The following is a 21,590-nucleotide window of genomic DNA, read 5'->3' on the forward strand; positions in this document are numbered from 1 at the left end:
GCTAATTGCCCTGGAACTAAAACATACCTGCAAATGTCTCAAAAATTCTGTTCCACAAGATGCATCTCAGCATTGACTAAGCGACGCTATCCACAAATGAGACATTTTCCATTATTTTAAATACACATTGGGTCTGTTTTTTCCCATTCACCTATTCTGATTTTCCCACACCTCCACTCTTTGCTGTCCACAGGAATGCACCCTGAATACAGGGGAACCCAAGGAGTCATTTCATTTCTGGCGCCCCCTCCCCTCCCATTCTGCAGCCAAGCCCTCAGCCAGAGCTGCGCCTCTTCCGGATGGATCACCCTGGTCCAGGCCTCCACCCCTGGGGGAGGGGAGCCACACACAGATGTAAGTGGAGACACACAGGTGCCCACTGCTCAGCTGGCCCTCTAATCCTCCTACAGTCTGTCCCCCACCCAGCAGAGTAATCCTTTTAATGTGCAAATCAGACCACCTCACTCCCTACTCAAACCCTCCAGGGGCTTCCTTCTTTCCAGGCCTCCTGGCCACACTCCCTCCCTGCCCACGACTAGCGCAGGGTCTGAGACTGCTCGCACCTTTGCTTCTTCAGGCCTCAAGACCTCGCCTGCTATTCCCACTTCTGAAAACACTCCCCGCTCCAGATCTCTGCAGAGCTCATTCCATCATATAATCTGAGGTCATGCAAAGCCTCCCCTGGCCACCCTCATCAGCCCGAGTCTCTAGTCTCTTGCTGGCTCTATTTTCTTCCCACCTCTGAGTGCCATCTAATAGTATTGGTATTTTTTCCTACTTACTGTCTGTCACCTCCACTAACAAGGTAAGCTTCGGAGGGGAGCAAGCTTGTCTGTCTTTCTCCTCTCTGCATCCCGAGCAGCATGGAGCACATGGTAGGTCCTCAATAAATATTGCTGAATGAATACACAGGTGCGCCAGTGAACACTTACAAACACCAAGTCAGAAAGGCAACTAACATCAGACACAACTGCACGCTCGCTTTGTTCCAGTCTTGCAGCCCAGTGATGAAAGCTTCTTCCCAAACCCACAGATGTAGCTGCAGGTATGAGATATTCACTCTACTGAAGTGTTACACAAGATTTAAAGGAGGAACAATTTGGAAGGAGGAAGATTAAGAAAACATTCTAGGGATTTTCTTGACTAGTTTCATAATTGATAGTTTCAGATGCCTCCAGAATAGCATGCACTCAGTTATTCCCATTTACTTTATTCAATTAATATCAAGGTTCAAGAAAAAAAAAATCTCTCCTATACTTAGACACCCTAATTGCCCATTCTCGTCCTGCTATTCACTTTGTTCCTGGATTCTTACCACTCATGCTAATCCTGTATTTATTCTTAAAAACAGGGATTGACTAACAATAAAGAACAAGGTGCCCAACATCCGAGCCTCAGACAAAAAAAAAAAAAAATGAACAAAAAGAAATCTCCTGAAGATGTGTTTATCCTAGGTAAGATTAAGTACAAGAAACACAACAAATAAAAATGTGAATCCTTATGGAAAAATAAGGGTTGGCACAAAATGGGGTGATGATGATGCTTCAGTCAACCTTACCTGCACACAATGGTCTAGAAAGGGGACAGATATGGCAACTCATCCCCCAATCCAGCATGTAGGTTCTCTCCACTCTGCCTACACTATCCCATCAAGAGAATGAGCTACTCATTTGACCAGGACTCATCTGGAGCCTGTTTCAATAGGCTACCAAGGAGAACAGATGTTAAAGAAGAAACCTTCACCAACTTCCCAGTAGTCAAATGCATAAAATGTTCTTCTTCTTGGCTCCTAAGTGCTCCTACAGAATTTCTATACCAATGATGAAAATATTAAAAGTATAAGATATCCTAATGTGTCTTAAGAAAGATCAATCTTAACACTGAAAATGTTGTGAACTCTAACCAAGTTTCATTTCTTTTTTCCTCCATGGAAATCTCTCCTGGTAAATCCTGGTCCTTGTGGGAAGATCTGCTGGAACTGGAAGTTATTGGACTGAGCATAGGAGCTGATCAGCTGAACACACATAAACAGAATGGGTGGTTTGGGCTCTTCAGGGGACCAGAGAACACAGCTCTTTCAGGACACTGCTTGACAACCTTCTGCAAACCTTCCACAAACAGGAGGTTGTTACTGATGCCTGATCACTGAGGCTTTGAAGACGCCCTATGGGAGCTGTGCCCCTGCACTACCCACTCCTAGAGGAGGTCAACTGCAGACTGAAGGCTTTAAAATGAGCCTTGTGGTTGTCACTCTTTCGATAGAGTGGGAAGTTAGTTCTGAATCTTCAAAAATCAACGTCAAGTTTGATTCACACCCCATCCATGAAACTAATGGATCAGACTTTGAGAAAGAACCTAACCGCAATGCTTGTTTCTGAGTAAAGAGGTAATTGTTTCACTGAGTCATTAATACAAATCAGTTCAATACAAGCAATAATCACTAAATGTTCAACACTAAGTCAATATATGTATATGTATATGTATATGTATATGTATATGTACATGTATATCCACACATACAAATATACAGTGACTCTGGCCATTCTGTTCATGGAAAGAATGGTTTGTCATTGCTTTTCTTTCCAGAAAGCCTGCCAAAGTCATTAATGCCTGGGATTATCTGCAACTAAGACAAAAGTTTTTAAAATGCAATATAGCCCTAAGATGCAAGATACAGCTTCCAGGTATAAAATGTCTCTAGCTTTCAGACTTTGCAACAGGAGAGCCCACATCCACCCTAATGTTAAATGCTGCATTTTCATACAGATGTTACAGGCTACGAAAACTGTTCAAGGGCTAGATGCACCCACACCTCCACATCACTGAGCAGACAGATGTAAACAGCAATATTTTTTGGCACAAATAATCACCAACATTAGTTGTACTGAAAATAAAATTAGGGGCCGGGTGCGGTGGCTCATGCCTGTAATCCCAGCACTTTGGGAGGCCGAGGCAGGCGGATCACAAGGTCAGGAGATCAAGACCATCCTGGCTAACACGGTGAAACCCTGTCTCTACTAAAAATAAAAAAAATTAGCCAGGCATGGTGGCAGGCACCTGTAGTCCCAGCTACTCGGGAGGCTAAGGCAGAAGAATGGCATGAACCCGGGAGGTGGAGCTTGCAGTGAGTGGAAATCGCGCCACTGCACTCCAGCCTAGGCGACAGAGTGAGACTCCATCTCAAAAAAAAAAAGAGAAAAGAAAATTAGGGAGAGACCATATGATATGGTTTGGCTGTGTCCCCACTCAAATCTCATCTTGAACTGTAGCTCCCATAATCCTCACGTGTCAAGGGAGGGACCCAGTGGGAGGTAACTGAATCACAGGGGCGGGTTTCTCCTCTGCTGCTCTTGTGACAGTGAATAAGTCTCAAGAGAGATCTAATGGTTTTATAAATGGCAGTTTCCCTGCACACGTTCTTACGTGCCTCCATGTAATATGTGTCTTTGCTCCTCCTTTGTCTTCCACCATGATTGTGAGGCCTCCCCAGCCATGTGGAACTGTGAGTCCATTAAACCCTTTTTTCTTTATAAATTACCCAGTCTAGTGTTTCACAGAAGTATAAAAATGGACCAATGCACCATAACTGCATGTATTTAAATCACTGCTCTTATAATTCATATTTTACCTAAATTTATAGAACAGGCGTCGTTTATTAAGCACCTCACCCTCATTACTAACCCTATAATAACCCTGTCAGGAACACATTATGCAGTTTATAGACAAAAAAAACAAAACTGAGGCTAGTTACCTGTGTCCAAAGCTTCACATCTAGTAAATTGAAGCCAGACTGCAAACCCAGGCCTGTCTGCTTTCAATCACACACTCTTTCGAGTAAATACCATAAATTATTTGCTTCAACCTGGACAAATGAAACAATAATAGACCTTAAATTGTACTTTTAAAAGTCCACCATCACTGTAAAACAAAAAAAGCAGCCTAACATTTACAGCTCGACAAGTGACAACACAAAGCATATCCATTAGGGCAACTGGTTCTTAGGAAGACACTGCAACGTGCAGCAAAGATATTCGTGTCCCTTCCCCGCTTTTTTTTTAAAGAGACAGAGTCTCACTCTGTGACCCAACCTGGAGCGCAGTGGTGCAGCCATGGCTCACTGCCACCTTGAGCTCCCGGGCTCAAGTGATCTTCCTGTCTCAGCCTCCTGAGTAGCTGGGATTACAAGCACATGCCACCATGCCTGGCTAATACTCCCATCTTTAAAACGAGGAAACTGAGATTCTAAAAGTATAAATGGCTTTCCACCATTATTGGTCTGTTGCAGCAATAGGACCAGGGCCAGTGTTTCAACTCTTCCCAGAGAGCCTAGAAAAAAGTAATTTTCAGGTTCAGTGAAAAGAAGTTAAAGACAAGCAAATTATAAACCATGTAAGCTGGCAGCAGCCATTTGAAAAGCAAAAACTATGATTATTGGAATTAGGGTCATGATGGATAGTGATTTTCAAACTAACATTACATTAATTTTCTGACGGCATGCTCCAATTTAGAAAACTGTATTGCAGAACCTTAACGACATCTGCCAACTAAAAATTTAAGTAAACCAAATCGAGCAGAGCATATGATGTTTCTGACAGGTGTAATTTAGAGATAGTACATAAAATTGGAAAATCGCTGTTGTCTTTTTATACACGGAAATAAGAAAAAGCTGTCCTTAATAGTTTTTTACTGAATTAACATCAAGTCTGGAGGATACTTAAGTATTAAATCATTATCTCATTGAAAAGCTAGTTTTAATTAAATATCTTTTTTAAGTTTTGTATATAAAACGAAATCTTGAAGTACTGTGAAGACTATTCCCCTTTGCCTGTGGCTGACAAATCAAGCCTTATCATGTATCTCAAATTAGAGGAATAATGAGGTACCAGTTGTGCACTAGAGTAAACCAAGATTAAAATTATATGTTTTAATGAAAACCTCTAAAAGGATAGTTTTATCCATGAATATATAATAAAAGCCAAATCCATGGCTTCTTAGTATAAGTGATGAAAACTCTTAATCATGTTAATAACTATATGAAAATCTTAATCTCTTTTAAATACCCAAAATCAGTAACTATCTCTATTTTAGCACCTCCTCTTTAAATAGACCCAGTTTGGATGGTAGAAGCAGTCCTCTGGCTACTGCTGCAATAATTCTATCTTCTGGGCAGACAGAAACTACTGTCTTTTGTAACATACGAATAATCCACCTCATTTTCCTCCAGACAAGGGCAATGTTCTCCAAGAGTCCCAGCTGTAACTAAGGAGGTGCAGGGCGACTCCCACTGTCTACCAGGTGATGGTCCAGCCAGCAGCTGGTGGCCGCAGCCCTTGTCTACATTAGCTGCCACTGAAAATGATCATAGCCACTCTTTCACTGGCTGAATACAGAGTGGGTACGGACAGCGAATGTCAGGAAAGAATGGGGAATACTGTCCGTTAACCCTTCTGAAAGAGAAAGGAGGAGGAGGCGGGGAGCAAGGAGGCGCTGAGACACCTCAGCTGCAGAGCACTGCTTGCACTCCTCTCCAAGTGCCCCTCCACCCCCAGGCCACACTGAGCACCCGGCATCTGGGCAGCCCAGCTGCCAAATGTCACAAACCAGGTCAGGGCCTGAAACTCAAAAGGCTAACTCCAATGAGAAGCAGGATGGTAAGCTTGGATCAGCAGTGAGACACTGCAACCTATAAAACCAAAGCTCAACCTCTCCCTTAGGAAATCATTCCTCTCCAAGAAGCCAATTTTCTCTGCCCTTGTATCTAGCACCAACTTGTTTTCTTTTAACAGAAAAATAATTCCTATGAAATAACTGAGAAAGCAAAGCAAAAAGAAACAGCTCTTCCCACCCTAATCCTCACCCACCCTGCAGGAGGTCAGCATGGCAAGAGGACACTATTTGGGGGTGGGGGAGGTGTGGGGTTATGGCTGCTAAAAGCATTTTCAAAATAGGCTCATAAATGCCAACTGATTAAATCCTCCTGAAAAGCCTGTGGAAACAGAGAACATAATTAATATGTTGACAACGAGCACTCCAGCTTGTCTGATTGTCTCCGAGCACTCGAGCAAAACACAGTCCTGGCAGCCTGGCAGGGAAGGAACACACCAGCGCTTTACCAAAGTCCTCAGCATTAAGAAAGTGCCTGGGTTTTATGAGAAGCCCAGGCCTTTGGATAACTGAAGTGCTCACCTGAATTTCTGAATACTTCCAAATGTATTTGAGTTTTATCAGAGGTCAAAGGACAACAAGAGTGCTTTTCTGTCTGTGTTTTCACACAAAAGCCAGCTACCTGGATTGATTTTGCATTTTTCACCTAGTCACCCAGGCACCATTTGATGAAGGTGGAGAAGGAACAGAAAGCAGAGTCAGGGACGACCAAATTTGCTCTGTTACAGCACAACACAAGGTGTCCGCTTCTCTGTTGACACTGACTATTTAAAAAAATACAGGCCAGGCCGGGCGCGGTGGCTCATGCCTGTAATCCCAGCACTTTGGGAAGCCGAGGCGGGCAGATCACCTGAAGTCAGGAGTTCAAGACCAGCCTGGCCAACATGGTGAAACCCTGTCTCTACTAAAAATTCAAAAACTAGCTGGGCATGGTGGCGGGCACTTGTAATCCCAGCTACTCCGGAGGCTGAGGCAGGAGAACTGCTTGAACCTGGGAGGCGGAGGGTGCAGTGAGCCGAGATCATGCCACTGCACTCCAGCCTGCACGACAACGCAAGACTCCGTCTCAAAAAAAATAAATAAAAATAAAATAAAATAAAATAAAAAATACAGCAGCCTGGCTAAAAGCCAAGATAATTCCACTTAAATGTCCTGATCCGAAGAATATCCTCCTAAGGTTTTGCTGGACTTATTTTTCTATTGAATTGGGCTTTGGTCATTCTAGTTCAGAAACTGTCACAGTCTTGTACAACAATGATGACAGCACTTACTTGGAATCCTCCAGAATATAGCAACGTAAAATTTGTGGGCCGAGCCTCTTATCAGATACACTGGAATAGATGAATGCTATACCTAATCCTGAGAGTTAGTTCTGTGCAGTGCTCCCTAACAAAGCAGCAGGTCAAGGACGTACTTTTATCTACCCTCTTTAAAAAGTACCCCACGAGGCACAGAGGCTCAAACTTGTAATCCTAGCACTTTGGGAGGGCAAGGAGGGAGGATCACTTGAAGCCAGGAATTCAAGACAAGCCTGGACAACATAGCCAGACCCTGTCTCTATAAAAAATTTAAAAATTAGCCCAGCTTGGTGGTGTGTTCCTGTGGTCCCAGCTACTTATCAGGATGAGGCAGGAAGATCACTTGAGCCCACGGGTTCAAGGTTGTAGTGAGCTATGATCATGCCACTGCACTCCAGCCTGGGCCACGGAGCAAGACCATCCCTTCCAAAAAAAAAAAAAAAACACAAAAAACGGAAAAAATACCCACGAAAATAACAAAAAGAGAAGTTTTGATTTATAAAGGGCACACGCTAACCACCACTGCAAAGGCATGACTACTGCCTCTGCCACAGGGGGTCCCTGAAGCTCTGGGCCCAATTTTGCACATGTGGGCAGGCTCCACGACCTGTAGAAAAGTCCATTAGGATCCCTGCGTTTCTTTCCCGAATTGAACTATTGTCATTTAAGCCTCTGAGTGGCCAAGTGAGTACCTCACATGCATACACGCAATCATCTGGTTTGCTAGCCTCCTTCAGAACCCTCTTCTCTCCCCTGCTGTCGGAGGAACAGTGGGGAGGTGGGCTCAGGCAGAGTAAACGGATGCAAGTGACACCTTCTCCACAGTAAATGGCAACTGAACAGTCCCCACAACTGAAACACTGGCAGTGGGATTTATGTGACCATTCGTACACAGGCTAGTGCAGAGACGGGCATGACGGCCCTCTCACCTGAAAAGAAAACAGAGGGCCCCTAGAAAAGCTCACCACAAGGAACATTTTGAGCTATGAAAACAACTTCAGAAGCAGTGTGCTCAGAGGAAAGCAGCCTCGCTGGAAATAGGGCTGCATCCCGGTGCAGTAAAATGGGCAGAGGCTCTGGGGAAACGCAGGTGCCACCACTTACTCACTCTATGACCTTGGCCAAGTCATTTCTGTTTTAGGTTCTCAGCATCTCCGTCTGTGAAATACTAGTTATGATCATGATACCACCACCACCACCCTATGTTGTTGGGAAGATCCAGTGAAATATCAAATACACTATATCAGACTCCAGGCTCAGACACATTTCATTCATTGGGAAAAAATAAACCAAATAACCAGTTGCACCAAGAATGAACTTCAAAATGATGGATAGCCTACCTTAAGATCAAAGATGTAATGAGAAACTTCTTTAAAGAAATACAATTTTCCCTTGCATAGCAGTCATTTGGATAAACACCATTCAATCAGAAAGTAAGTCAGGGGTTATGCTAAGAGCCAGGGATACAAAAACAACAAGATTATCTTGGTCACCCTCAGGGAGCTTACATTTGTTGAAGATTTACAAAAGGGCTGCTTTCATGATGGAGTCACCCGCAACATAGTTGCCTTTGAACTTCACTCCGTTGTCTATTACCTAAGAGTAAGTGACAAAAACAAACATACTATCTGAAATATCTTGCTTTAAGTCCCAATCTTTCTTTTATCACCTCTCTTTCTCTGCCTCACTGTTACTTCTTGCACAAAGTAAAATAACTACAAGGCTCAGTTGGTTGGAGCAGCTCCATAAGAAATTTAGGCTTGAGATCACCCAGCAGTTAATGTGCTCTGATTTCCGTGTGAACTGCAGACTTCACCACCATGCACCTTAAAGCCCAATCCTCAATCTCACTAGCCAAAAACTGGGCCCGTATTGGTTAGCTCATCATTTGCTGAGAAAACAGCTCAAATCACATAACCCACTGAAGAAGCAGGGCCACACCCCTGGGTTTGGTTGGCTGCTCATTAAGACTTAACAGATACACAGATTTATGCCACTGGAGTTGTTTACTAACCTGAAGATTACAATAAATAAAACAGTTGCTATCAATACAACTCCCCTTATTTTCTCTCAAGTCACCTGGATCGTCCTGACCCCGGGAACCCCGTCTGCAGCGCCAGGCCCCCTCCGTGGAGAAAAGATGGAGCCGGATTAAGCACCCGGTGCTAAGGCGACTAAGAGGCCACTGCCCGCAGGCCCTGCCGGAAAATACTCAGAGAGTGCAGCAGGCGCCGCGATTCCTTAGAAAGTGCTGGCGTGGCCTCTCCTGACACAGAAGGCCGGCTCCTGGATGCTTACAAAGGACTGGCCCGCGCAACACCGTTGCTCCTCAACCCGGGCCACACTCCAAGGACCTCTACTGAGCTTCAGCTTGCTCACCGAAAACGGCGCGGCCCCCTCTACCCGGGATGGCGGAACCCAGGAGACCCTGAGAGCCCCCAGCTCTTTCCGTAATTGCAGGAGAAGGGGCAAGCGGGTCCGTAGCCGGGGGCCCTCCAGTGGCATTATCCTGAACCGCCACGCCCGCACGTGGCCCGGCTAGAGCTCCCTGGCGAAGGATCACCTGTTCCTACAGGTGAGGTTGGCACGTTCTGAGCGGGGATGGGGGCGTCCGCTGATGTCCCCAAAACGATTACAGCCTCCTCTGCCCCAACAGGTCAACAAAAGTAAAAGTATCAGCGAAGAGACGCAAGAGTTCTAGACGCGAGAAAAGAGAAGTGGGTTGCGAACTGGCGGAGACCCACAGGTCTTGCTTCTCCTTCCAGAAGTTTGGGCTTAAGTTCCCAATGCCTGACAATGCGGGGGTAGGACCGTGGAGAGCAGGAGGGAGAAGGCGCTGGACAGGCCCGGGAAGGAGGGGTTGGCGGGTCCCCGCCGCAGCCAGGTCCTCCGGGGGCGCCCCGGGACACCTGCGGCCGAGGCGCGGCTCACCTTGAGATAGTCGTTCTCCGAGCGCAGCTCCTCCATCTCCCGCAGCAGCTCTTCTTCCTCCGACGCTGGCACGAGCCGAGACTGCTCGCCCAGGCTGGGCTCCTTGGGGGTCCCGGGGACTGGTCGCTCCGGTGGCGAGCGCCCCCGGACATCCTCCGCCACGCCGGGCCCCGCGAAACCCCCCGAAACCCCGCCCGGGATGCTCCGGCCCCCGGGACAGGCGCCCGCGGCGAGGGGCGCGGCGAGGAGCGCTGGGGGCTCGGGGCTGCCCGGCGGCGCTCCTCGGGCTGCGGGGCTCGGCGTCGGCGCTCCTCGTGGGGGTTCACGGTCGCTGGAGCCCGTGCCGGATTCGGCGTCGCTGCTGGCGGCAGGGAGCAGGCGCTGCTCGTCGGACAGGGGTTCGGAGGGGCAGTCAGAGAGGTCGGAGCTGCTGTCCGTGTGGCTGATGCGCGAGCAGCGGGCCGGGGACCCGGCCACCGAGGTCACCGCGAGGGTCACGGCAGGGATCCGGGCGGCCGGGGTCGGGGGGCCGATGGTGCGGGCGGGTGGCGCCCGGGAGCCGCGCTTGGCTTTGCGGCCCTTGGCAGCGGCAGACGGCGGCTCGGCTCCGGGAGGCTTCCCAGCCCGGGACAGCGGCTCCGCGGGCGCCACGCGCGTCGCCCTCCTGCTTCCCAGGGCAGCCTTGGCACCGCCCGCCGCTCTGGCCCCGGCGCCCGGCGGGGGCTTGTCCTTCGCGCCCGGGACGCCGCCACTGCGCCGAGAGAGGCGGCCAGGCGCGGCCAGGGACCCCGGCGAGGGCGGCGCTTTGCCCGCGAGGTTGGGCGAGCGCGGGGCGGCGGGCGCCGGGGCTCGGCCCGAGGAGGGGACGGCCGGGCCGGGGGCGGCGGGCCGGGCGTGCAGGTCCTTGAGGAAGGGTCTGGCGGGCGAGGGCGCACGGTGCAGCCGCCGCCTTTCGGCCACCGGGTGGAGGTGGTGGTGGCGGTGGTGCTGGCCGGGCGGCTGCAGCTTCGCGTCCGGGGCACCTCCGCCCGCGGGGCCGTTCAGTGTCTCCATGGCCGGGTCCGCGAGCAGCAGCTCAGGCAGCAGATGCTCCGGACGGCGGCGGCGGCGGCGGCGTGCAGCCTCCCCGCGCGCTCTCTCATCACTGTCCCAGCCCCGCCCGGGCTGCGCCCCGCGCTCCCGCCGTCCCCGCCCCCCGCACCCCGGCCCCGAGGATTCCCGCGGGGCTCGCCGCCGCCGCGCTCGCCCCTCGCTGAGGTCACCGCGGATCGAGTTCTCCCGGCTCAGCAGCGCGGCGGCTCCCGGCCGCTCGCATCCCCGGACCTCGCGCTCCGGGCTCGCGGTCACCGGTGCCGCGGCGGCGCTGGCGGCGCGCGCCCGGCTCCCGCGTCCGGCTCCCCGCCCACCGCCGGCCCGCTGCTGCCCGTGCCCGCCCCCGCCGCTCCCGGCTGAGAGAAGCCGCACGCGCGCGCCCCACCTCCCCGCCGCCCAGCGCCCTCGCCCAGGGCCCGTGCGCATGCCCCGCCTCCAGCCAGCCGGCGCCGTGCAGGGGAGGGGCGAGGGAAGGGGCGGGGGCTTGCGCTCCCCGGGGGGCGGGCGCCCGGCAGGGGCGGGGCGGGGTCTGCGCGCCCTTGGGAGCAGGCGCAGGCTGGATCCATGGGGCCTCGCTGCCCGAGGACCCTCCTTGCTTTTTGAGGCCCTAGAGACGCTGCCAGGAGCTAGGGAAGAAGGGAAGAGGCGGAGGTGAAGTGGTGGCAAGGGGCGGCGCCGGCCACTTGGGGAAGGCGTGTGCCGCGGATGACAACACCCCCCTCATGCCTCTCCATCCGCCGCCCGCCTCCCCGAGGCCAGTCACCTCCCTCGCTGTCCTCTCCAAGCTGTGCCCCTGGTCCCCGAGCTCCTTTAAGGATCGCTGGTACCCGACGCAGCTCTCGCGTCAAAACGGCACGGCGGGCGCTCCACAGTTGGCACCCCGTGGCCTCGGGAGCTCAGGAGGAGCTGCTGCCCAAACAGGAGGAGCCCTCGCCAAAGCTGGGGGTCAGAAAGGGAACTCACATTTATAGTTCCGGCTGCAAGCCAGGCCTGCTGGCCACTTACTGAGCAGTGTTTTATTTAAGCCTCACCACAGTCCCAGATTGGAATTGCTGTCTTCGGTGAAGACTAGGGCACCGGCGCTGGGAGGTGAAGTCACTTGCCTGCGATGCCTCACCCAGTCCCTAGCTGAGCGGGTTTAAACCCAGGTCCTCAGGATTCCGAGTCCTGCAGGCTTTCCGCTCAGAGAGCCCGGAGCCCGGCCACCGGTTCTACCACTTGAGTCTCCCATGCGCAAGGCACTAGACCTTTCTGAGTCCCAGTTCCCTTGCCTGTATCATTAAAACGTACTGCCACCTGAGCATGTGTGAAGATTTAGCAAATACCAGAACACACCGTGCAAATTGTACAGTTCACATACCATTGGGTGCAGTTTATGTCCCAGGCGTTGGATGTTGGCCAGTGCCCATAGGAATAAGGGCCAGCCTGTCCTCCAGCCCTGGCGTTGCAGGAGGCAGAGGGTCAGGTAATAATTACAAGGAGGAGGGCGGGAGCGTAACCCCGCCTGGTGAGGCTCGCATTTTCCTGGAAGGACGGGTTGGTCTCTCAGCTGAGGGCCCAGGACACAGTAGAACCTGCAGACAGCAGGGCCCCTAGGCGGGGAGGCAGGTAGGTTAGGGATTAGAGGGGAGACTGGAGGGTGTGTGGCACCAAATATCCTACCAAGGCCGTTGGGCATTATCCTAGAGGCGGTAGCCACGGGGTATTCTGAGCAAGATGGTCTGATGTGCTCAAAAAGACTCCGGGGGCAGCAACCTGGAGGAGAGGGAGGTGGGCCACGGGAGCTGCGAGCGGCTGTGGCAGTATGCGCGGTGAGGGGGCCGTGGGAGCAGGGACAGAGAAGAGGGGGCCGACTCGCAAAAATAGGAGGAAAAAATCGACTCCAAAGTCTGTGATCTTAACCACAGATTTACCCTACTTAGCCATCTCCTTCAAAAAATGCAGGATGAACCCTTTTGTTGTAATCGCGTAAGTCAGGAGAGCCCTGCCCCGAAGTCGTCCTCCCTCGCCCTGGCTGAGCTCCGGGGGCACTGAGACCTCGCCTGCTCTGCTGCTGTTGTGGTCTTTGTGAGTCGTTTTTCTGGGAATGCCTCTGAATGTGAGACAGCACGCACGAAATCCAATCTCTACGAAATCCAATTCCTTAATCTCCTTTGAGGCTAATGCCCTAGCCGTTTCTCCAGCGTTGGGAGGAGGACACTGTTGGCTCCACGGTGGGCGTGGATGACGGCACACCTCGAAAGGCTTGAGAGGTGTTGGCCACCGCGCGCGCCGGGCCTGCTGTCCCCAGAGGGCGCTCTAGCTCTCCCCTTCCGTGGGAGGGGGCCCGCGGTCGGGCCAGAGCACAACTGACCTCTGCCTAGAACTTCCTCCAGAGGCTCTGACGCCTCCCACACCCTCACATTTCCGAAGAATTATGGCCAGGACTCTCAGCACAAGCTTGCCAGCTTCTCATACCATATACACTCAAAGAAAGGGCCCCCCAAAAAAGTTTCAATACGCTAGTCTTCTAAAGACAGTAGCTTGATGACTATAGGATTTGCAGCCAGCTTCTCTTTCTTTCAGGTAATAAGTCAGATAAAATTCATCCTCCTTATTACTTATTATTAGCCTGGCAAATGGGACTACTAGCCCTTTGTAAGGAAGTATTCAATCAATGCTTTCTCTTTTTTTTTCTTTTTTCTTCCTTTTTCTTAAGAGATGGGATCTTGCTATGTTGCCCAGACTGAAGTCAAACTTCCTGGGCTTAAGCCATCTTCCCACCTCAGCCTCCCAAGTAGCTGGGACTACAGGCATGCACCACCCAGCCCAGCCAATAATGCCTTCTTTGTTTTCCAGTATTCAGTGAGTTACAGGTATAAAGAGATATCTGATTGCATAATCGATGTTTTTTAAAGTCACTCAAAAAAAAAAAAAAAAAAAAAACGAAAAGAAAAGAAAAAGAAAAAGTGGCCCAGGCGTGGTGGCTCACGCCTGTAATCCCAGCATTTTGGGAGGCCAAGGTGGGCAGATAGCTTGAGCTCAGGAGTTGGAGATCAGCCTGGGCAACATGGCAAAATCCTGTCTCTACCAAAAAAACACAAAAATACAAAAATAAGCTGGGCATGGTGGTGTACACCTGTAGTTCCAGCTACTTGGGAGGCTGAGGCAGGAGGCTCCCTCAAGCCCAGGAGGGGAGGTTGCAGTGAGCCATGATCATGCCACTGCACTCCAGCCTGGGTGATGGGAGTGAAACCCTGTCTCAAAAAAATGGGAAGGAAGGAAAGAAGGAAGGAAGGGAGGGAGGTAAGGAGGGAGGGAGGGAGGGAGGGAAGGAAGGGAAGGGAAGGGAGGAAGGGAAGGGGGGAGCAAAGAAAGGAAATACTTGATTTTAAATTCTTTTTCTGTTAAATCAAATTAATCTAAAGGTAATAGAGGATTTACTATTTAAGGGAACCATAGAGTGCTTATTCTGTGAAATAACAAAACCCAGCATGGGCGTGCCTGTTTTCATCTGTGTGCCTTCAGATCCAGTCTTGCCCTTCTGCTACTCTGATGTGAGTGGAAGTGTGGGTTTCCAGGCTGCTGGGTTTGCTGATTGGGTTTGGCCAGTGGAGGTGCCGTCAGGAGATGGGAGTGGACCCAGAAGGAAGAAACCAGTTTATTTCTTACTCTCTCTGCTGCAGGCGGCTTCTCTGGCAGTGGCTGGGTCTCTGTGAGGAGTGGATTTCTGAGGTTCCAGCCATCACTGGATGGACTACTCCTCCTGGTAGCTTTTCGTCCTCCACTGCCTCGTACTGCCTCGTATCAAGGGTGGTGGTGCCTTCCTGTGCTTGCAGATCTCCAGGTTGCTTCACTGTGGCTGATTCCCTGCATTGCAACCCTGGATTGTAAATGCTGGCACAAGGCCCAGGGCCCCATCGTCTCATTCCTCTGCAGAGGCCCAAGTACCGTCCTAGGGAGCTGCGTGCAGCAGTGGTGTGATGAGTAATGTTTGTGTGGCTGTGTTCACAACCTCTTTGTCCAAGAACGGTGTGGTATGGTGACAAGACCTGAGGCTTTGACACCAGGTAAATCTGGGTTCAAATCCTGCCCAAGTCATTTGCTGTCTGTGTGGTCTTGGGTAAGGTATTATTATCAATGTCATCATCATCATTTAACACCAGTGAAATAATCTTCAGAATCATCATCATTATTTAACACCAGTGAAATAATCTTCAAAACTCTTAAAATATGAGCAAACCAGATTTTTCACTCAGATTCCAAACTCTCACTCAGAGAGTTAGAAATCTATTCTGTGTCTATACAGTTATATAAAGAGAAATGAATTCTTTTTTTACTTGGTTTGACTCATAGACAAAAAAAATGTGACTTACTCAGGACTATACTTCACTCTATACTCCCAGGCAGAATTATATGCAGAATTTCTATACCTTTAATACATTGTCCAAACCCAGGCATATATGTATCTTCCAGTTTTTCCCCTTATTTTAACAGAAAGGCACATTTAAAATATGAAAGCATTCCTGGTTGAAGTCATGAGAAATCATGAAATCATCCTCTTTGAAAAGAATGGAAAGAAGAGGGAATTTTTCAGAGTGAGTGGCTTTTTGGGCACTGCAAGAAAGTTAACCTTAAAAAGAGACAACCTAATAATGCCTGATCACCCCGCCTCCCCACCACCCGCCAAGGTTGAAGCTGGAGTCTGCATCCAACACTGGGGTCTGTGGGGACCTCCCAGCTCTCTTTGCAGGGGTGATTGCCAAAATGCCACATGGGACCTGAAAAAGGCTTCATGTCCAGATTGGCAGCTGTGCATGGCATTGGTGGTGACAATGACAATAACTTAAGAGGCTCTTAAACCTTGAGGACATTAAAATCTCCTGGTGGGACTGTTAAAAATGCAAATTATCTGGCCACATCCCCAGGGATCTGATTTAAGAGACATGAGCCCAGAAAGCTGTATTTTTATTATTATTATTACTATTATTATTATTTTGAGGTGGAATCTTGTTCTGTTGCCCAGGCTAAAGTGCAGTGGAATCATCTTGGCTCACTGCAACCTCCGCCTCCTGGACTCAAGCGACTCTTCTGCCTCAGCCTCCTGAGTAGCTGAGATTACAGGTATCCGCCACCACGCCCAGCTAATTTTTTGTATTTTCAGTAGAGACAGGGTTTCGTCATGTTGGCCAGGCTGGTCTCAAACTCCTGACCTCAAATGATCCGCACGCCTCAGAGTCCCAAAGTGCTGGGATTACAGGTGTGAGCGATTACGCCCGGCCGGAAGGCTGTATTTTTAACAAATACTTTTGATGCAAGTAATTATCTTACTTCCCATTGAAAAACACTGTGTTAGTGTTTCTTTTTTCTCTCTTCCTTCTTTTTTTTTTTTTTTTTTTTTAAAAAAAAGACAAGGTTTTGCTTGGTCACCCAGGCTGGAGCAGAGTGTGCAATCATAGCTCACTGCAGACTCCAAATCCTGGGCTCCAGTGATCCTCCCACCTCAGCTTGCCAAGTAGCTGGGACCACAGGCACATGTGTTAGTGTTTCTACACAGGTCCAAGTGTCACATGGCTTGTCATTTGCGTTCTTCCTATTTCTGTTCAAAACTCCTTCCAATACTGTGCGGGATGACCCACCTCTATGCATGTGAGATGCTGGGTGATGGATATTTGCTCACTTAAACCTGAACTAGAGAGTCCCAACCTAAGGCGTGCTCTAGAGTCTGCTGGGAGAACAGGGGAGTCTCCCTGTGACATGAGAACCAGAGGAAGTAGAGAGGTGAAGGTGTAAGGAGGCCCTTTCCCTCCTGACCAGTGGTTCTTCGTGGGGGTGGAAGCACCCACAGGGAGCATTCTAGACGTATATTGGGGTGTTTTCTCTTGTCACAACAACTGGATTGGAGGGCACTACTGGCATTTAAGTGAGGGAAGGGGAGTAGTCAGGGGGGCTAGATATCTTGCAGTGTGCCCAGAGAAGGGTCGTCCTAGGCGGGATGAGGTGACTCACACTTGTAATCCTAGCACTTTGCGTGGCTGAGGTGGTGGATCACTTGAGTCCAGGAGTTTGAGACCAGCCTGGCCAACATGATGAAACCCTGTCTCTACTAAAAATACAAAAATTAGCCTGGCATGGTGGCATGTGCCCGTAATTCCAGCTACTCGGGAGGCTGAGGTGGGAGAATCGCTTGAACCGAGGAGGCAGAGGTTGCAGTGAGCTGAGATCTCGCCACTGTACTCCAGCCTGGGTGATGGAGTGAGACTCCATCTCAGAAAAAGAAAAAAAAAGTCATCTCTCCTGCTACAGGGCTTCCAAGTAAGTGTCCCCTGAAACATTCACGTGGGTAAAAAAATCTGTTTATCATTATCTAAGGCTAGAAGTACATGTTTTACACATAAACACAATACTTTTACATATAAAGCAGTATTTTTTAAGTTTTTAAAATATTTTTAAAAAGTTAATATAACTATTAATTGACAAATCATAATTATCATAATTACATTGACAGAGTGCACCGTGTTGTTTTGATATATGTATACTAAAGCAGTATGTTTTTAGGGTTGTTTTACTATCAACTGAATTTTTTTTTAGGAATGAAACCACAATAGAAATCAAGACTGGGCTGGGCACAGTGGCTCACGCCTATAATCCCAGCACTTTGGGAGGCCGAGGGCAGTGGATCATTTGAGGTCAGGAGTTTGAGACCAGCCTGCCTAACATAGCGAAACCCCATCTCTACTGAAAATACAACAAATTAGCCGGATGTGGTGGCACATGCCTGTAATTCCAGCTACTCGGGAGGGTGAGGCAGGAGAATCACTTGAACCCAGGAGGTGGAGGTTGCAGTGAGCCGAGATCGCACCACTGCACTGGGTGAGAAGGGGAGAGTCTGTCTCAAAACAAAACAAAGAAAATAAAAATAAAATAAAGACTGCATTTTATTTGGAGATTTTCAATGCATTTTTTATCTTTGATCATTGCATTGAGGGAGTGCCACTCAAGGGATTGGAGTCATGAATAGAACCCACCTGTATTTGTCCGTGTTTTAGCAGTTGCTTCTATGTAGAGCATCTGACTACTTTATTATATATTTTGTAGTATATATGTACCTCAGCTTTGTATATTGAAATAGATATTATTTTGTTATAAGTTGGTTTCTTATTATTTCTTTTTTGTATTACCATTAGAGAAGTTTATCAGTTTTTTAAAATATATGGTTAGGGGAGTGACAACCACAAGTAGTGATTCTCATTTCAAGAAATTAAATGGCTACAAAACTGGTGTCCAGAATATATAAAGAACCCTTGCAACTCAGCAATAAAAAGACAAGTAACACAATTTTAAAATGTTCAAAGGATTTGAATAGACATTTCTTCAAAGAAGATATATAAATCACCAATGAGCATATGAAAATGTACTCAACTTCACTGGTCATTGGAGAAATGCAAATAGAAGTCACACCCATTAGGATGGCTAAAATAAAAAAAAGATGAACAATAACAAATGTTGGCAAGTAAGTGGAAAAATTAGAACCCTCATACACTGTGGATGGGAATGTAAAATGGTGCAGACACTTTGGAAAGTTGGCTATTCCTCAGATATTTACCATATGACACAGCAATTCTACTCTTAGGTGTATACCCAAGACAATTAAAAAGATATATACAGGCCGGGCGCGGTGGCTCAGGCCTGTGGTCCCAGCACTTTGGGAGGCCGAGGCGGGTGGATCGCGGGGTCAGGAGATCGAGGCCGTCCTGGCTGATACGGTGGAACCCCATCTCTACTAAGAGTACGAAAAATTAGCCGGGCGTGGTGGGGGGCGCCTGTGGTCCCAGCTGCTTGGGAGGCTGAGGCAGGAGAATGGCGTGAACCCGGCGGGCGGAGCTTGCAGTGAGCCGGGATTGCGCCACTGCACTCCAGCCTGGGTGACGGAGCGAGACTCCGTCTCAAAAAAAAAAAAAAAGATATATACACAGAAAAACTTGTATATAGATGTTCATAGTAGTATTCCAATACACATGCCCATCAGTAGATGAATGGATAAGCAAAACGTGGTATATTAATAAATGAAATATTATCCAGCCACAAAAAGCAATGAAGTACTGATACATGATCCAATATGGATGGACCTTGAAAACTATACTAAATGAAAGAAACCAGCCACAAAAGGCCACATAGTACATGATTACATTTGTATAAAATGTCCAGAATTAGCAATTCCATAAAGACTGAAAGTAGATTAGTAGTTGCCAAGGGCTGAGGGAAGGAGGAATGGGAGTGACTGCTAATGGGTACAGGGTTTGTTTTTGGGGTGAGAAAAGTGTTCTGGAATTACATAATGATGATAGTTTTATAAATTTGTGAATATACTAAGACAAACTGAATTGTATCTTTTAAAAAGTTAAATTTTATGATACGTGAATGATACCTCATTAAAATAGTTACATGAGAAAAAAAGGCAAAATACATTTTTAAATATAAAGTATTTATAGCCAAATTTGATTTTCTTTTAAAATATGTCTTATTAAATAGTTTAATAAAGGCAAAACTGTTCTAGCAAAAAAAAAAAAAAAGAAATTAAATGGCATTTGTAAAAAAAAAAAAAAATGCAGGTAGGGCTCTGGGGCTGGCAGGGTTGAGAAAGAGACAGCTCCTGCCCAGAGAGAGCCGCGATGTCCTGGAGGGTGCCCCCTTGTGGTGGCTTTTGGGATGGCACCCTTCCCCACTGGGATAAAATAGAATCTATTATGGAATGGTCAGCCCCACGGTGATGGGTGTGTGTATAATTTAAAACAGCCTCCAGGTGGTTCTAAGAATCTTCTTTCATCAGAGGAGGCAGAATTCCCTTATACAACCTTTTGGCATGTTTGCTACATGTTTGCAACCTTTTGGCATATTGCCTTGAAATTGAACATTTGAACTCTTTTTCTCTTAAAACATAACTGCTAAACTTTCAAAAATTATCCTGGGATTCTAAGCTTGTTGCACAGGGAAAATACGTTGTTATGTAAGGAAAACTAATCAAAGTTCTCTACCTTTCCTGGTCAGCAGCATGTGTTTCCAAAAAATTTAAGATAAATTAATGGGTTAATTGAGAACATTCTACATCTCACCATGTTTGCTTTTATCATAATTCGCCATTGCTGATTTCTCTACCTACAGAGTTGCTGAACCTGGCTTGATTTTCCCATAGAACTGAAGCCTGAGGAACTTATATTTGTTTTGTCTGAGTTTCTTTCTTGGGAAACCAACCATCAGGGCTCCCAGATAGTATCAGGGAACTGAAACTTTTCAGATGATGGCATCCAGTCGTGAGATGCACCTGCTGCCTGTTGACCAATTCCTCTTCTTTACCTCTCCCTAACCCCCTGCTATATAAACCCCTAACTTTAGTTAGTTAGGGAGATAGATTTGAGACTGGTCTCCCATGTCCCAGCTGACGTCACCTGCATTAAAGCCTTTCTTCCCCAGCAATACTCATCATCTCAGTGATTGGCTTTCTCTACAGTGACAACTGGACCTGGCCCGAACCCCTGGCATCTGGCAACATTATTACCTGTCGAAACAGAAGTAGAGATTTGAAATAGAGGATGCCAGTTCCCATTTCCTCCTGCTGTCTGGAAGGAAGTCTGGCTTTCCAGCCCAACTCTAAGCTCATCTTTACATACAAAATAAGGGTATGTTTACATGGAAAGCAAAAATAGAACCATGGATTTACAGAAGGTTCCATAGCAGCAAATAACAGTGCTTATGAAATAAACATTTTGAATATTATTCCTGTGTCAAATTATTGTCAGGCATACTTTACCAATGAAGAGATAGAACAATGTGGGTTCTATGCCTGGACATAATGATTTGTTTAGTGTCCTTGCACAAAATAGGCTCAGTCTTCCTGGGCCTTAGAGGCCTTGTCTATAAAATTAAGGAGTTGAATTTAAATAAGCTTTAATATTATTCCCAGCTTTATGAATCTGAGAGTTAAGGTTGACTTAAAAGTGTTATTTTTATTACTTTTTACATTACTTTTTTTTTGAAATGGAGTTTCGCTCTTGTCACCCAGGCTGGAGTGCAGTGTCATGATATTGGCTCACTGCATCCTCCGCCCCCTAGGTTCAAGTGATTCTCCTGCCTCAGCCTCCTGAGTAGCTGGGATTACAGGTGCACGCCACCATGCCTGGCTAATTTTTTGTATTTTTAGTAGAGACAGGGTTTCTCCATGTTGGCCAGGCTGGTCTCAAACTCCTGACCTCAGGTGATCCACCCCCCTCAGCCTCCCAAAGTGCTGGGATTACAGGCGTGAGCCACTGTGCCCCACCCTTTTTACATTACTTTTAATGGCAAAAACCACAATTGCTTTTGCACCAACCTAATAATTATCAGTATGGAATTATTCACAATAAACTGTAGGTCGCCTGTGTTCAGGCATTTTTGTGTCATCATAAAGAAATAACCTGAGGCTGGGTAATTTATAAAGATAAGAGGTTTAATTGGCTTATGGTTCTGCAGGCTACACCAGCCTGGCTCCAGCATCTGTTTCTGGTGAGGGCCTCAGGAGCTTCCAATCATGCTTTAAGGTGACAGGGAGCAGGCGCCACGTGGTGAGCGTAGGAACAAGAGTTGGAGGAG

At 48.0% G+C, this 21,590-nt stretch overlaps 1 protein-coding gene and 1 long non-coding RNA gene across 9 annotated transcripts in view; one reads left to right on the forward strand and one right to left on the reverse strand.

Annotated features, from left to right (window-relative positions):
• The window catches only part of MTCL1 (microtubule crosslinking factor 1), a 126,035-nt gene extending 114,496 nt beyond the window's left edge, over positions 1 to 11,539 (reverse strand). Inside the window, exon 1 of one of the 8 annotated variants that reach the window (XM_019014094.4) lies at positions 9,894 to 11,538. In XM_019014094.4, coding sequence (XP_018869639.3) covers positions 9,894 to 11,411 — 1,518 coding nt within the window. In that variant the 5' untranslated portion in view covers positions 11,412 to 11,538. Of the gene's footprint in view, positions 1 to 9,893 lie in introns of all 8 variants that reach the window. The other 7 variants (XM_055368653.2, XM_063699392.1, XM_019014090.4 and 4 more) reach the window with 7 other exon arrangements.
• On the forward strand, positions 8,897 to 20,738 carry LOC101146511 (uncharacterized). Its single transcript, XR_176720.3, has 2 exons — positions 8,897 to 9,537; positions 20,473 to 20,738. It is a non-coding gene; the product is annotated as an uncharacterized lncRNA (long non-coding RNA).
• The last annotated feature ends 852 nt before the right edge of the window (positions 20,739 to 21,590 follow it).

The sequence above is a fragment of the Gorilla gorilla genome, chromosome 17 (genome assembly GCF_029281585.2).
Source record: "Gorilla gorilla gorilla isolate KB3781 chromosome 17, NHGRI_mGorGor1-v2.1_pri, whole genome shotgun sequence".
Taxonomy (NCBI): Eukaryota; Metazoa; Chordata; class Mammalia; order Primates; family Hominidae; genus Gorilla; species Gorilla gorilla.